Source organism: Phyllostomus hastatus, unplaced genomic scaffold (assembly GCF_019186645.2).
Source record: "Phyllostomus hastatus isolate PE091 unplaced genomic scaffold, TTU_PhHast_1.1 phas_contig_80, whole genome shotgun sequence".
NCBI classification, from domain to species: domain Eukaryota; kingdom Metazoa; phylum Chordata; class Mammalia; order Chiroptera; family Phyllostomidae; genus Phyllostomus; species Phyllostomus hastatus.
The window spans coordinates 14,571,646-14,586,847 of record NW_025333960.1 but is presented as its reverse complement, the minus strand read 5'-3'; the positions used below and the strand labels follow the sequence as shown (position 1 = coordinate 14,586,847).

Here is a 15,202-nt window from a genome sequence, read left to right as displayed (position 1 = left end):
GCCGCGCATTCTGGAAGAAGTTGGTTCTTGTCCCGAATACTTTTCCTACGGTGCTCCGCCCCTTGAATCAGAAGCGGTTGTCTTCCCCTGCGGCTACAGCCGGGACGGAGGAGCGTGGGGCAGCTGTCAAAAACGAAAGCGGGGGCCTTTTCTTCCTTGGGGTAGAGGAGGGGAAGGAGGGGGCGGCCTGATTTCCATCTGTTGCAATTTCCTAACCAAACGCACCCTCGTAGCCCCGGGAAGAAAGGCCCAAAGGAGAAACCCAGGGCGCTGGGCTAGTGTGGCGGAGACTAGCGAGGGATGCGGGAGGCGTGCACACAGCCGGGAGGAAGGATCGGTTTTTGGGCTCCGCCACCCTCTCGAGAAACCGGTGACAGCGGCCGCGAGCGCGCAGAGTGAGGCGGCGAGGCCCTCGTGCAGTCCTCTGGGGCTCGAAGGTGCGGGGGAGGGGCGGGGAAGCGGTGGGGCGGGCGGGGGACGGGGCGGGCGGCTGGGGGCGGAGGCAGGACCTCCTGTACCTTCCCTCCTCGCCTCTCTTAATCTGACAGCGCGGAGGTGCGCCGAGCAGGAGCGAGGAACAAAGGAGCGGCGTGGGGAAGGGGGTGAGTTGGGCGAGGGAGAGTCCCCGGCCGGCAGCCAGAAGATCCCGGCAGGAGAAAGCCCAAGTGTCACTTGAATTCCACCCAAGAAGCGGGCGCCCGGGATCCGAGCGCTTAGTTCAGCAGTAGCTACTGGAGTTGGTCCTACAAGTTACCGGAGACTCCGCTGGGAAGGAGACATCCGCTTGCCCCCTGCGCCCCCGCTCCTGGCCCCCGCGAGACCCCAGTAGTGTTTTGCGCTGGAAGGAGAACTCCAGAATGAAAAGTAAGAAAGGTAAGCTCCGCGGGCTCTCGCTCTGTGCGCGCGAGTCCCGGGAAAACGTGCTCGCCGGGCTTAGGGCGAGAGTGACTTGTTGGACTTTCCAGCCCCGGGGCCCTCCGGCTGGAACCGCAGCGGTTCTCTTTGTTGAGGCTGCATCTGAAATGGCAGTTGTTTTCCCTCTAGACACAAGACGAGGGGCTGTTGTGGAGGGACGGTCCTCTCCACGCTGCTGGCATAATGTCAAGAAACGCTCACTGCCTTGTTTGTGCGGCTCCCAAGTTTCATTGTTCAGCCGACACCCCATGCCCCGTCGAGACGCCGCGTGGCTCATCGCTGGTTCTCGCAGGCTAGGGGTGTGGGCCCGGGTCGACAGGTACCCTCTGCCCGTAGCGACCCGGGGGCGGCCGGGAGCGCCTTTGTTTGAAAGTTGGGCACCGACTCTGGGGGCCCCGACTGCCCCTGAGCTGAGCCCAGGCACTCGCTTCTCCGGGGATGGGTTGTTTTCACAATCGAAGGAATGCTACTCAGACCCCCCAGATCGTCCTCGGGGATCGAAAACTTTGGAATGGTAGACTTAAAAACTAACGACGTCCAGAAGTTTTCCCACAAATAATTTGGGGCAACATGAAGCGTTAGGACTGAGGGCAGGCAGCTTAAAGCAGCGTGCAAGTCAGAATGAGTCCAAGTATGACAAGCAAGGTTGGTTGTAAGTGCAAAGAGTGAGTCTGTCATTGTTTCCACGAAACGCTTGCCGTCAGTCTGGTTTAAAAGCAAAATACACGGGGGGGCGGGGGGAATCCTGCCACCACGAAAGGTCAAAGAATGTTAGCTCCCTCTTGAAGTGAACTTTTGAGTCCCTGACAGGGAGGTACCCCGAATGTTCCGTCGTGGGCCACAGTTGGCTTTTCTGTTGTGATTTATGTTAAGTGGTTCAAAACAGAAGTTAATCACTCGGGGAAGCCAGCGCGGGGGATGGGGCGCGCTGCTGCGCACGCGCAGGAGCGCCGCATAGTTTTTGCAGCTTCACATTCTTTCAGAGTCCTCGCAGATACAGTTAAAACAATAAAGATAGAGTGGGGCAGCCTCAAGTCCAAGACGATTACTAAGGCCCGTTTTCACCCTGAGGTGCTGATGTTTTCATTATGAGCTGGTGACTTTGAAGCGCGCCTCATCTCATACTTTCCCAGTGGGAGTAAAGCTAAATGTCAAAAGCCGGGGCTTTCGTGGTGGTTGGTGGCCGGACTCCCTGCTGACCGACCCCTTCCCAGGGACTGAGTGGGAACGCGGGGCCTGCAGTTTTTGAGCCTGTGACTGGGCACCGGGAGCACCCGGGATGGCCCCTGGAAGGCCATGTCTGCTCGCAAAAAAAATTGGCTGACGGGTCTAGATCCCGACTGGAGGCAGTTCTTCCTGGGATAACTTGTGGGAAGGCTGTTTTGAAGAGCGGCGATTGTGAGCGCAGTGTTAAGCTGGGCTTCCGCCGGGAACGGACTTCCCCCATTGTCCCTGCTCCGGCGGGGGAAGCGTTGATTGGCATTCCTGCTCCCCCCCCCCGCCCCCCGCCCCAAAGCGTCCCCTGGTCCTTACCCCACACCACCAGGCCTTTGGGTGCCCTCCCCGGGCCCCCTCAGGTACACACCCCTGGCGCACCTCGCCGATCCCCCCTGCAGTCTAGGGCGCCTATCCATCCCTTCCGCGAGCAACTTTGGGTATTCCCCTACACCCCCTTGGCCCCTCGCCCCTTCTACGGCACTCCCCGGCGCTCGGGAACCCCCTCTCTGTTGCCTCCGCCTCCCACCCCACCCCCGGGCCCTTTCCTGCGCCCCCACCCCCGGGTATCTCTCTGTCGTCCCCTTCCCCCAACTCCCTCTTCCGGGGGACCCGGCCGGGGCCCCCGGGCGCCTGGATGGGATACTCGGTCCGCAGCCCGGGACGACGGGTGCGGAGCGGGCGCCGGGAAGCGCAGACTGCCGGGTTTGCTCGGTTTCTTTCCCTTTTTAGGTTTTCTTGATAAATCTTAGGGGGTGAACAGGCCCCATCAGAACGTAGAGATTCACGGCAGCGTATCTAGTTTCTTGTAATCCGAAACTCCTGAGGTCCCGGTTGTGCTACTCGTGCGGTTGGAGGGGCCGAGTTCGGTGGAGGCTGAGGAACACGCCAGAACAAAAGCTGGCTGGCCCTCCTCCCTGCCCCGTCCCCCCTCCCCGGTTCCTCCCTCCCGGCCTCCTCGGGCCCCCTCCCTCGCGCCTCCGTGGGGGCCAGCTTTCCGAGTGCTCTTTTAAGGACTTTGGAAGCAGTCTGTCCCTCCTGATTTGTGGGGTTGGACTATTTCATAAAAGTCTCTGAACATCTTTTCAAGTTTCCTTGAAAACAAAAGAACCTTAAACTCTGTCGCAAAGACCGGGATTTGGGAAGACTGGCTTATGATAGTAAGTGTCTCGTCTTAGAAAGCTGAAGATACCCAAAAAATCTCCCCAGATGGCTTTAAACCAATTAGAAAGAAGGTTCATCCAGGAAATCCGGAGTCTTTGTCCTTGTAGTTCCTCACAGTGTGGAATTCTTGCTTTAAAATTGTTCGATGGCTGCACCCGCCAAGCACAGCTCGGGTTTAGTGTGATTCCTGTCACTTCTAAGATATTCTCATCTCAGAAAGGAAGTTTGTTAGGTGAGGTTTGCTTTTTCTTAATTGTGTGCTTAAACTTTTCCTTCCATTATACTTTTTTTTTTAAGAGAAAGAAACATGGATTTGCAATTCCACTTATTTATGCATTCATTTGTTGGTTCTTGTTTGTGTCCTGACCTGGGATGGACGCCTCAGCCTTGGCTTAATCCAGACTAGCTCCAACCGAGTTCCCCGCCAGGGATTCCTGGGATTATTCTTATTTCTAGATTCTTTTTCAGCCTCATCTAGGTTTACAACCACTATCTCTGTCTCTTGCACCCCTCTTTCCTACTCAGAAAAGAAAAAATTGCTTTTTAGAGCTGTGGGACCATAGGCTTTTAGCTTTTTATACATTTCCTTGCGTGTGTGCATGGAGTAGAAGGTTTGCGATTCCCAGCACCCCTCCCCCGCAACCACTTTTTAAGTGTAAGCAGAAAGCAGGACTTTGGAAACAAGTCGTAACCGGGAAACTTTTCAAAAGCTCTGTTACAATAGGAAATGAGTAACGTGGAAAAGTCTTTTTGTTTTTCCAAGTTGAGCCACAATCCGGAGGGAGAGTTTTAATGAAAATAGTCCTGACAGCAGCAAACGTGGTTTGCTGCGGTGAGATATCAGCTGCTGTAGCCAAGAGACTGGAGTCTTAACTTCCTGTTACTTCAGCTTTTGTGCACATATTGGAAATATTTGTGAAGAGGTCCAGAGGCCTGGCACTCATTTATTTAAATGAACTGAAGACAAAGTAAAGTCGCACTGCATTTTGGTGTTGCTCAACTGAGATCTGCTTTTGTGTGTCACTAACCTATTCTGAAAGATCAGGCTTCTTGTCAGACCTGAGCAGATCAAAGTTCAGGCTTCAGGGCTTTGTTTGTTTTAAACTCTTTGTCATCATCAACTTACAGTTGAATTCAATGAGCAAATTTTCACACTTAAAAAATTTTTTTTAAGGGGAGAGTGGTTCACAGCCTTGAAAAGAATGCCTGGCTTTTCAGACATTGAGGAGTTCAAACGAGATTTATTTTAGTCATTCAATTATTAAAAGATTGATTTAAAAGCTAGATTTCTTTGCAAGTCTAAAACAAACTCATTTATAATTTATTAAAATTTTTATAAATAGCTCTCCACCCAAGTTTCAGTATGGGTTTTAAATTTTTCTCATCTTCTCAACAGCAAAAGCACTTTCGGTTTAAAATGCCGCGCCCCCCCCCCTCCCTTTTTAAAGCAGTCTAATAGAAGCTTCTGTGAAGGGAACTGTGAAATACATGGGAGTTAAAATTTAGGATTCTTGTGTGGTTTATTAACGGCTGTTTACTAAGCCTTGAGCTAAAGTGAATTTGCAAGATCATTCTGCTCTTTTGTTAGAACTTGATTTTTACTTTGTCTTCTGAAAGTTCTGTCTCTTCAGTGGACACTCCCTCCAGTACCTTATACCCCCTGCAGTCCAAAACTAACCATGTGTCACCAAGTAAAGTCTGACTCAATTAACTGGGAAAATACCTCATTAACAAATCTTTGAATCTGTACCTTTTTCAGTTTTATTGTGTTAAAAGGCTTTAAAAGGATGGTTAAAAAAAAACCTTCAGAAGTACATTGAATGGTTTCTCACTGTGAGAGGTACTGTTTTTATTTCCTGTCCAGGTAAACTACTCAATTAAGTTTGTGTCAACAAAGTTAAGAATGCATACCTTTAAATTTTGTTACTTTAATTAATTTTTTTTATGTAGAAATACTGGTATGTTCAGGCATGTGATAGTTTATAATTTATTTCTTTTTTTAAATTTTAGGTTGTGTTAAGGAGAATGTATTTCTCCAATCACTAGGATTTGCCCATGTCCTTTTGAAGAGGGGGGGTAATAGTGTTAAATTAAATATTTTTTATCTTTTTTTAAAAATGTTGTTCAAGTAGCGGTGTCTCCATTTTTCCACTGCCACTTTCCTCTGCCCCACCCACCCCTACCTCTCACCCTCCATCCTTCCCCTCCATTGGCTTTGTCCATGGGTCCTTTATACATGTTCCTTATGAAGCCTTTCCCTTCTTCCCTCCCCCATCTCCCCTCACCTCCCTCTCCCTTCCCCTCTGGTTACTGTCAGTTTGTTCTGTATTTCAGTGTTAAATATTTTAAAGTTCTAAATTATGTTTAAGTGTCTAAAAGAGCTAGGTCTGAACTTTTATTGAATATGCAGTCTATGTGTGATTTGATGAATATCCTTTATGTTTTGTGAATTCTTAAAATTTCTGGTAGGATTAAAGTACTTAGAGACAAAAGAGAGTTTCCTTTGGGGTTGCATATTCAGTTTTCTTTGTCTTGTAATAATTCAAGACAATTCTGCTTATTGATATGTAGTATTTTCCCTTCAGATTAATATGGCAGTTGAAGTTTGTGGAAATTTAAAATTTTGAGTTTAAGCATCTTTATTCTCTTATTACAGTTATTCTCTTAATTCTATTATTCCTTATTCCTATTATTCCTATTATTCTCTTATTCCTATTATTACTAATAGGAAATGTTTTTGTGTAACAACACTGGAAACTTCTGTTCTTGTTTGTATTTGGTAAAGAGTGACAAGTACTGGCCATTAAAAGCAGGTATTGAGTTTTGAACAAATATAAGTATCCATGAAAAAGAAATGACCATCAATTGGCAGAAATTTTTTATATACATTTTTATCTTTAGAATACTAACTGGGTTAAGTATGTAATTTTCCCTCTTATTTCAAACTTCAGTAGAAGAGAAAGCATAGCATTTAAAATGTACAATAGGAAACTCATTAGATTTATCCTAGATAGCAGTGACCTCGAAGAGCAGGTTATTAGACACATTCCATCTGCTGTTGTACCTTTCCTGATAACACAGGTGGCAAACTGTTATTCACTTGGGTGGAGCTTTGTCTCCTATTGAATTACATGAAAAACTGGCCTGAGTATCATTCCAAAGAATTGAGAAAAAGTTAAATCTATAGGAAAGTGGGTACAAGAAAGCATCTGACAACTGGTTGAGAGTCTAGAATGTGTTTCTGGTCAGATTACTCTTGATACTTTGCACATGCTCTGGTATTTCAGAACAGAAAACACTGGTCCCTCCCTGGGCTCCCAGCAGTTGAGAAAACATGTTTACACTGAATGGTCAAAAGAGATGAGTTTTGCAGCAGGTGCCCTGCTGATGAAAGTGGTTAATGGCTGGCCTTTGTCCTTTGCTAGGTGTTGTTACAGCGTCCGGCAGTGAGACTGAGGATGACGACAGCATGGACATCCCCTTGGACCTTTCCTCTTCTGGCTCAGGCAAGAGAAGGCGAAGAGGCAACCTGCCGAAGGAATCTGTACAGATTCTCCGTGATTGGCTGTATGAGCACCGATACAATGCGTATCCTTCAGAGCAAGAAAAAGCATTACTGTCCCAACAAACACACCTATCTACACTACAGGTAAGGAAAAAGAACATGGTATATATGCACATAGGTTTCTTTTTTTTTTTTTCCTAAAGTCATTTTATAACATTCTTGTATGTCAAGTCCTTAAGTGCCTCCTGGCTCAAAAAAAAAGAAAAAAGAAAAAAAGGAATATCTTACAAACTTTCTAGTACTGATAGCTAAAATAACTGGCTATTAAGAGAAACAGATACACTGGACAGTCACCTGTCAAATAACATTTTCCTAATGCCTAAAAGAGCCTTGCTTAATGCAACAAACATAAAAAGGAGGTTAGATCTTACTCTTATTACCCAGGAAACTGGTTTGATATTTAAACGAGGATAGACCTCAGTGAGGTAATTCATGTCTGTCTGTTGACACAATGATTTGAACTGGGAAAAATCAGTAACTGGGGGGAGTGGCCCTTTTCATACAAGAAAGATTTTCCTGTAGTTGATTAACTTAGATGCTGGGGCAGTAGGTAATCGGTTAGTGTGGGGGAGAGTCAAAAGGTAAACTTCCTTCCCTAAAATCAGTTTTAAACATTTGAGAATTTAGACTTTTTTCTTCCTGAAAAGGTTTAAGGATGATGAGACAAAAAAGGGCATTTGTATTAGAAAAGGAGCAGTTTCCTTTCTGGGCTGGGCTCAGATACATTGGAATTAATGTGTAAGTTCCAGTAAGCCTTTTCATGCCTTAGATGCAAAGAGAGATCAAGTAGGCATTTATGGATGGTTCTCAGAACATGCATGCTCAGCGTTAAGGCGTACCTGTGTAATTTCAGGTCTGTAACTGGTTCATCAACGCCCGCCGCAGGCTCCTCCCTGACATGCTAAGAAAGGATGGCAAAGATCCAAATCAGTTCACAATTTCTCGTCGTGGGGCCAAGATTTCTGAAGCAAGCTCTGTGGAGTCAGCGATGGGCATCAAAAACTTCATGCCAACTCTAGAGGAGAGCCCATTTCATTCCTGTACAGCTGGACCAAACCCAGCCCTAGGAAGGCCACCCTCCCCTAAGCCATCATCTCCAGGATCAATTCTGGCTCGTCCATCAGTAATCTGTCATACCACTGTGACTGCATTGAAAGATGTGCCTTTCTCTCTCTGTCAGCCTGTTGGAGTGGGACAAAACACAGATATACAGCAGATAGCAGCCAGCAACTTTATAGACACCTCCCTTGTGTACCCAGAGGACACCTGTAAATCTGGACCAAGTACAAATACACAAAGTGGTCTTTTCAACACTCCTCCCCCTACTCCACCGGACCTCAACCAGGATTTTAGTGGATTTCAACTTCTAGTGGATGTTGCACTCAAACGCGCTGCAGAGATGGAGCTTCAGGCCAAACTCACAGTGTGACCCTTTTCAAGCAAAACGGTTCTCACAAATGTTATGATTGCCGGGGTGATGGCAAGAGATTAATTGCATTATTTTATATATTTTTTTATTAATATTTGCACATGGGATTGCTAAAATGAAGCTTCCTGTTACTGAGATGTCTTCAGTGGAATACAGTCATTCCAACAACTATAAACTAAAGCTACTGTAGAAACAAAGTTTTTTTTTACTGTTTCTTGGTAGATTATTCATAATGTGAGATGGTTCCCAAGATCATGTGATTTTTTTTTTCTCCTCTTCCCCCCTTTTTTTTTGTTGGTGTTTTTTCAGACTGTGCAATACTTAGAGAACCTATAGCATCTTCTCATTCCCATGTGGAACAGGATGCCCACATACTGTCTAATAAATTTTCAATTTTTTTTCAAACAAGTATGAATCTAGTTGATGCCTTTTTTCATGACATAATAAAGTATTTTCTTTAAAATTTACTGTAACACAGAGTGTTTTGTTGAGGGAGGTACTTCTTAAAAGTGAGTAGGAATATGTATCACACCAGAGAGGAAGTTGGGGGTTGGGTGGAGTGTAAGTTAAGGGGGTGTCGCCGGCTCTTTGAAGAACTGAGGACAACAAGCCAGTATGTATAAACAGGATGTGTGATATTGACTCTTGATAGGAAGCATAAAGCTTAAAACTGTATGGCAAATTAAAATGAATCATTCCTTCAGTGTTTTTACTAACCACTAAAGCCCTTAGTAATCTGTCCTGCATATATTAAAACATGGCCAGTGTTGAAAAGAAAGGTCTCAAAGCACCTGATTATGGCTTAACTTTCCAGAAGTAAACAATAATCTAAGCAGTCTCTTAGTATTACCCCTCTTTCATGTTACCCTTTAAACTTTATTCAATGGTAACAGTTAGATAAGGGCTTTACATTCAAGTAGAGCACTAATTTGAACAGAACCACCTCTGAAAACATTTTCTAAAGTGATTAAAACAGTGAGGCTTTGTCTTCTGTAGGGTTGTTAGTTTATCAGGGTTATTTTCTAAGGTCTCAAGTGGAATTGATTGGGATAGACCATTACTTAGGAAGCCAGAATAGCCAGAAGGGAATTGGTGGTGTTCCTTTCATTTATGGTTCAGCAGATTTGTCACATGCCACAAAACCATTCTTAGCAGTCATGCTCAGCATGAGGTTTGTTTGTTAATGACAGGCATATTCTTTCCAGCCCTGACCCAGCTCTGAATTGTATAAGTTTAAGGGAATGTCAGAGCTTCAGCATTGTTTAAGGAATGTAGAAAAATATGTCCAAATTTACATTTATGTAGTTTTGAAACTATTTAGAAAGTACTTACTGTAGAAAGAGCTCAACTCAAAGGCTTTTGGTAAATGAAAGAGAAAACTTACAACCAGGAGGTGTAAGAACAATAAGCAAGGCCCTGGCCAGGTTGCTCCATGGATTGCAGTGTCATCCCTATACGCCAAGGCCGTGGTTTCCACTGGGGTCAGGGCACATACAAGAGTCAACAAATGAATGTGTAAATAAGTAGAACAGCAAACTGATGATTCCCCCTACCCCTTCCTCTCTCTCTCTTTAATAAATAAGTATTAAAAATAAGGGGAAAAGATGTGGTACTGCAACCTGTTAGGAGCATGGCTTTGAGAGGCACATCAGCCTTGAGTGGGCTAGTCCCACCTCAGGGTCACAGAAATAGATAAAACCAAAAATGAAATAAAGTATATCAAAGGAACAAAATAAACACAAAAATAAGATAAAGGTGATTAAGAATCATTACTTGCTCAAATAGCTAGATCAAAGGCTGAAAGTCTTTGAGTACAGATAAGGGAGACCAGCAAATCATGAAAGTCTTCCCTAGTTATGTTATGAATCATACCAGAAAGGGGAGAGAATGAAGCCATATGAGTGATTTAAGAAAATGTCAAGGGTCAAATGAAACCCAAAGGTTTAAGAAAAAAATCACTCCAGATTGCTGGTTTTATTTTTTCCCTCCTTGAAGTTGATAGAGATTCTGACTGATAATAATTTGGGTGATAAATGTAATTGGAAAGGTAAGTATAAAAAAAATCCTAATGGAAGTGTTCTTATGCATGTTATTTACAAAGTATATCTTCTCATTTGTGTATTTTTAACCTATTTTCGAGTTCATCCCTTTTTATTTTTTATATTTTAAAGATTTTATTCACTTACTTTTAGAGAAAGGAAGGGAAGGAGAAAGTGAGGGAGAGAAACATCAGGTGTGGTTGCCTCTCCCTTGCCCCCCACTGGGGACCCGCTGGCAACCCAGGCATGTACCCTGACTGGGAAGCAAACCAGCAACCTTTTGGTCCACAAGCCCAAGCTCAATCCACTGAGCCACACCAGTCAGGTCTAGAGTTCATCCCTCTTAGATAGCATACAGTTGGGCCTGTACTTTTTATCTATACTAATAATCTGCCTATTTTACTTGGTGTGTTTACTTGATTTACATTTAATGTAATTACTGATAGTTGTTTACCATTTGGGTTTTTCTTCTCTAACTCTTCCTGCCTTTTGGATTATTTAAATATTTTTAATACAGATTTTTTTTTCTATTGGTTTATATACTATGTTCTCTTTAAAAATTTATTTTTCAATTACAGTTGACATTTTAAATGGTTGCTCTGGGATTACAATACATATCTTTATTACAGTCTACTCAGGGTCGGTATACAACTTTCTACATAACATTGAACCTTGCAACAGTGTAGTTCAAGTCATTCTCTCCTCTCTTCGTTTTGTGTATCTGTAGCTACATGATAAATCCAAGACAACATTATAATTTTTGTTTTAAACTCATATGTGTCTTATGAAAAATTAAGAGAAAAGAGAATGTATGGATAGTCTTACATATTTGCTGAATGTTTACTATTTTTGAGGCTCTACATTCGTGTTAGTCCAAATAACATGCCATCTCTTCAACTTAAATGTTTTGAGAATTGTGTGGGCCTGCTGGTGACAAATCATCTGTTTTTGTTCATTGAAAATAATTTATTTTACTTTTATCTTAGAAAGATAGTTTCACTAAAGATAGAATTACGGGTTGATAATCTTTTTGGGTTGGTTTGTTTGTTTGTTTGTTTTCATTATTGTAACAGCATTATCTTCTGGCTCCCACTGTTTTTCATGAAACATCAGTTGTCACTTGTATCATTCTTCTCTTATATGTAATGTCTTTTTCTCCGGCTCCTTTATCATTGTATTTCAGTAGTTTGATGTAATTATGTATGGTTTTCTTTGTATTTACTATGCTTGGGGTTTGTTAAGCTGCATGCATCAGTAAGTTTATGTTTGGGAAGTTTTGCCCATTTCTTCAGGTTTTTTTCTGCTTTCTCCTAGAACGACAGTAGATTTATATTAGATCACTTGATTATTATCTCTGAGGCTCTGTTTTGCATCAACCTAGGTTCCCTCTATAGATGGATAACTTGTACTAGTTTATCTGTTCATTGGAATCATCTGGAAAGCTTAAAAATCCCACAAACACAAAAACTGTGGTGTGAGTTTAAGAATTTTTAAAAGCTCCCTTAGTGATGCTACTGCATACCAAGTTTGGGAACCACTTCCCTAAGTACATCTTTAAATTAGCCATTGTTTCTCTTAAGTAGAACATTAGGAATCTCTTTCCAACAAAAATAATTTTGTTTCTGCAGTCTTTTTGTTGGTGCATTAGTTAATCTTTGTGAAAGAACTATAATTTGCTGTAGAATCATCACCCTTATCACCCAAGTTAACTTATAATTAGAGTTTGACGTAAGTTTGAAATTTAGCACTGGGTACATACTATAATATACGTGCAGTGCATATAATATGTAAAGCCAAGACCCACTGGTGTGGCTCAGGTGATTGGGCATTCCCCCAACAAAGGGAAGGTTTTGGGGTTTGATTCCCAGTCAGGTCATGTGCCTGGGTTGCAGGTTTGATCCTGGCCAGGGTGCGTAGGAAAAGCAACAGACTGATGTTTCCCATATCAGTGTTTCCCTCTCTGTCCCTCTCTAAAATTAAATAAAATCTTTAAAAAACTGTAAAGCCAGCCCTGGCTGGCGTAGCTCAGTGGATTGAACGTGGGCTGCGAACCAAAGTGTTGCAGGTTCGATTCCCAGTCAGGGCACATGCCTGGGTTGCAGGCCATGACCCCCAGCAACTGCACATTGATGTTTCTCTCTCTCTATCTCCCTCCCTTCCCTCTCTAAAAATAAATAAATAATATCTTAAAAAAAAACGGTAAAGCCAAGCCACGAGCAAGTAGAGCTAGCACTGCAAGAAGGTGAACATGGCATTTGTATCAAATTAAAAAAGTTTATCTCTGGAAACTGGCTAGAGAATAAAAAGCAAAGCTCAGAGATCTAGTTTTAGGTCTCCTTGGGCTAATAAACAGCAGAATGTTATTATTACGTTGCTTTAAATTTCTTCTCAATGATTTTTTTAAAGACTTTATTTATTTTTAGAGAGAGGGGGAGGGAGGGAGAAAGGGAGAGAGATATCAATGTGTGGTTGCCTCTTGCATGTCCCCAGATTGGAACCTGGCCCTCAACCCAGGCCTGTGCCCTGACTGGGAATCCAGCTGGCAACCTTTCAGTCCACAGACCAGCACTGAGTCCACTGAGCCCACTAGCCAGTGTGAACATTTTATGTTTATGTCTCATTTAATTCTCACAACCCTGATGAGATATTACTCCTATTGTGTATCTAAGGAAACAGACCCATCAGAGTTCAGCTGGTGTGTGGTTACCAGCTGCAATAGAGCTCACATCCATTGGGTGATTCTGCAAGCTTACACTTTCCACACACTACGCCTGAAATGAAAGAACTTGGAACCATCCCATTTCTATCACACTGTTCAGTAAAGATTTGGAGATTGCTTTGGCAGATGACCACATACAAGGTTCATTTTCCAAGTACTTCAGCTGACGGGTCTGCTGTCTGTCAGCTGCATTCCCCTCACCCATTCCACTTCCCTTTGGCCAGCTTTGCCTCGCAGGGAGACTTGCAGGATCTGACACATCCTTTGCTTTTCTAAATCTTAAGGCTAGCCTGAGCCTGAAGTAATGAACTGTCCAATGCCAAGAAATCTGTTTTGTAGCTTCTCTGTGTAAGTCTCAACACTTAATGTTTTATTCAATGTACTTCATTTTCCTTTCTAAGTACTGGCTTTTCAAGCCTGCAACCTTGGACTACTACAATTTTTAGCACATTTCTGTTTTTTATTTTGACTGAGAATCTTTAGACTTATCCTAGTATCGATAGTTACTCTGTTTGGTCCTTTCAACTTTCTCTCTACAAAAATGTCTTTAAAGCTATATTTTGCCAAATAGATATTAGGGACTGCTCTAGGACAAAGGCTAGCTTAGCTGAACACTTGTAGTTTTCAAAGGAAAGTAAAGGTTTATGGCAATGCTTTCCCAGTCTACCTCCTACCCCCAAACTCCCCTTTTCTGAAATAATGTATGTCCATTAGAGCCAAAGGTCTTAAATTATATACACCATGGAGCAAAGATCAGCTTTAAAATAAATAAACACTGCTGTGTGAACAAAATAAAACAGCATTATTTCCCCTTTGGAGACCTAAGATACAACAGGAATAAACTTAGCCTATATAAGTTTTATAAAAGAACTTCCACCTCCAAGCTTGACTGAAAGATTAACTTTATTTGGTGAAATGCATTTCTATTCGCAGGCAGGTGCTGCTCTGATTCAGCAGCTCCTGTTAATTTGAACCTGCAGAGGTGCCTTTGATCAGCTCTCTCAGAGCCTACCCATCTCCTTAGGTGGCTCAGAAAACATCAAAAGAACGGTAAAGCTGACTCTAATCTCAGCCTTCCTGTTTCTACGTCTGCCCACTGGGTTCACCCAACAGCATGTTTTCCTTGAAAGGCATTCTCAACAGATTGTTCTGTCACAGTGTTAAACCTGCATCCACATAGGGAATATATTGGGAATATATGGGAGGGTATTCCTCTTTGTAACTCAGATCTCTGCAAATGATGAATTAGGGCTCTTATTCATCATTAGGGCTCTTAGGCTCATTTGCACTGACATTTATATGAGTGTGTGAATAAATGCCCTGCTCACCTGATGCTGGAAGAGAAGAAACATCAGTTTAGGGAACTATGTTATAGTAAAGCAGTTACTAAGTGCAACATATTCTGTGCATGAAGATGGCACTCAGACAAGAAGTCTGGGTGATGTTATTTGGGACTCAAAATGGATTGGGAATTCTGAGTTATGAACAAATGGCAAATGTTTCTTACCAAGACACTTACACTCCAGGGTGGTAGGTAGGCAATAACATCGAATCTTTTTTTTTTTTTTCAATTGGCTTCTCTTGCTTTTTACACTCAATTACAAGTTAATACTTGTCCTTGGGCTTTATTTCCCTTTCAAGGCCCATACAAAGGATCTTATGCCTTTGTATTCAGATTTCTAAGAAGCCTTGTTTTTTATAATGTTTTGGGAGGTGTTTTAGAACAAAAGGGGCTAGAGGTAAAAACTGCACTTTGTGTAGCCTCAAGCAAGTTATTTGGCAACTGTAAGCCTGGGTTTCTTCATCTCTAAACTTGGCAAGAATAAATACTTAAATCTCAAGGTTGTTGAGAGGATTAAATGAGGTAACAAAGTGGAAACTCTAAAAATTTTAGAGCAAAGCAGATTGGCCTACAAACATACTTTGGTTGTTGCACCTTACATAGAAGGACCTACCTCTATATGCCTACTATTACCTTGGCCAGATTCAGAGTTCTGCTTCTGCATTGCCTCCTGGCAGGTGAATGTTCCTAATCCAGGTTCAGCCTTTGATCTTATGCTGCCAGGCCCTGGCCCTGCCTGTCCTTCCTACCTCCAGCTTGCCTCTCTCCAGTTTCTCACAATAGCAGCAGTTCAGTTCCTTTCCCCCATCTTTAG

General features: G+C 43.1%; 1 protein-coding gene across 3 annotated transcripts; it reads left to right on the top strand.

The window, feature by feature from the left end:
• On the top strand, positions 1 to 8,751 carry TGIF1 (TGFB induced factor homeobox 1). 3 transcript variants are annotated; one of them, XM_045849954.1, is made up of 4 exons: positions 299 to 437; positions 549 to 864; positions 6,720 to 6,943; positions 7,713 to 8,751. In XM_045849954.1, the coding sequence occupies exons 2-4, from the start codon at positions 858 to 860 to the stop codon at positions 8,286 to 8,288; spliced, it is 807 nt and encodes a 268-aa protein (XP_045705910.1). In that variant the 5' UTR covers positions 299 to 437; positions 549 to 857; the 3' UTR covers positions 8,289 to 8,751. The 3 variants fall into 3 exon arrangements, with proteins under 3 accessions (XP_045705911.1, XP_045705910.1, XP_045705908.1); XM_045849952.1 differs by having other exon boundaries at positions 549 to 873; XM_045849955.1 differs by lacking the exon at positions 549 to 864 and having other exon boundaries at positions 1 to 437.
• The last annotated feature ends 6,451 nt before the right edge of the window (positions 8,752 to 15,202 follow it).

Excerpts from the sequence above, each read along its gene's own strand:
- TGIF1 (XM_045849952.1), top strand. Across the intron at positions 6,944-7,712 it reads CACACCTATCTACACTACAG|GTCTGTAACTGGTTCATCAA; the intron begins GTAAGGAAAAAG and ends GTGTAATTTCAG.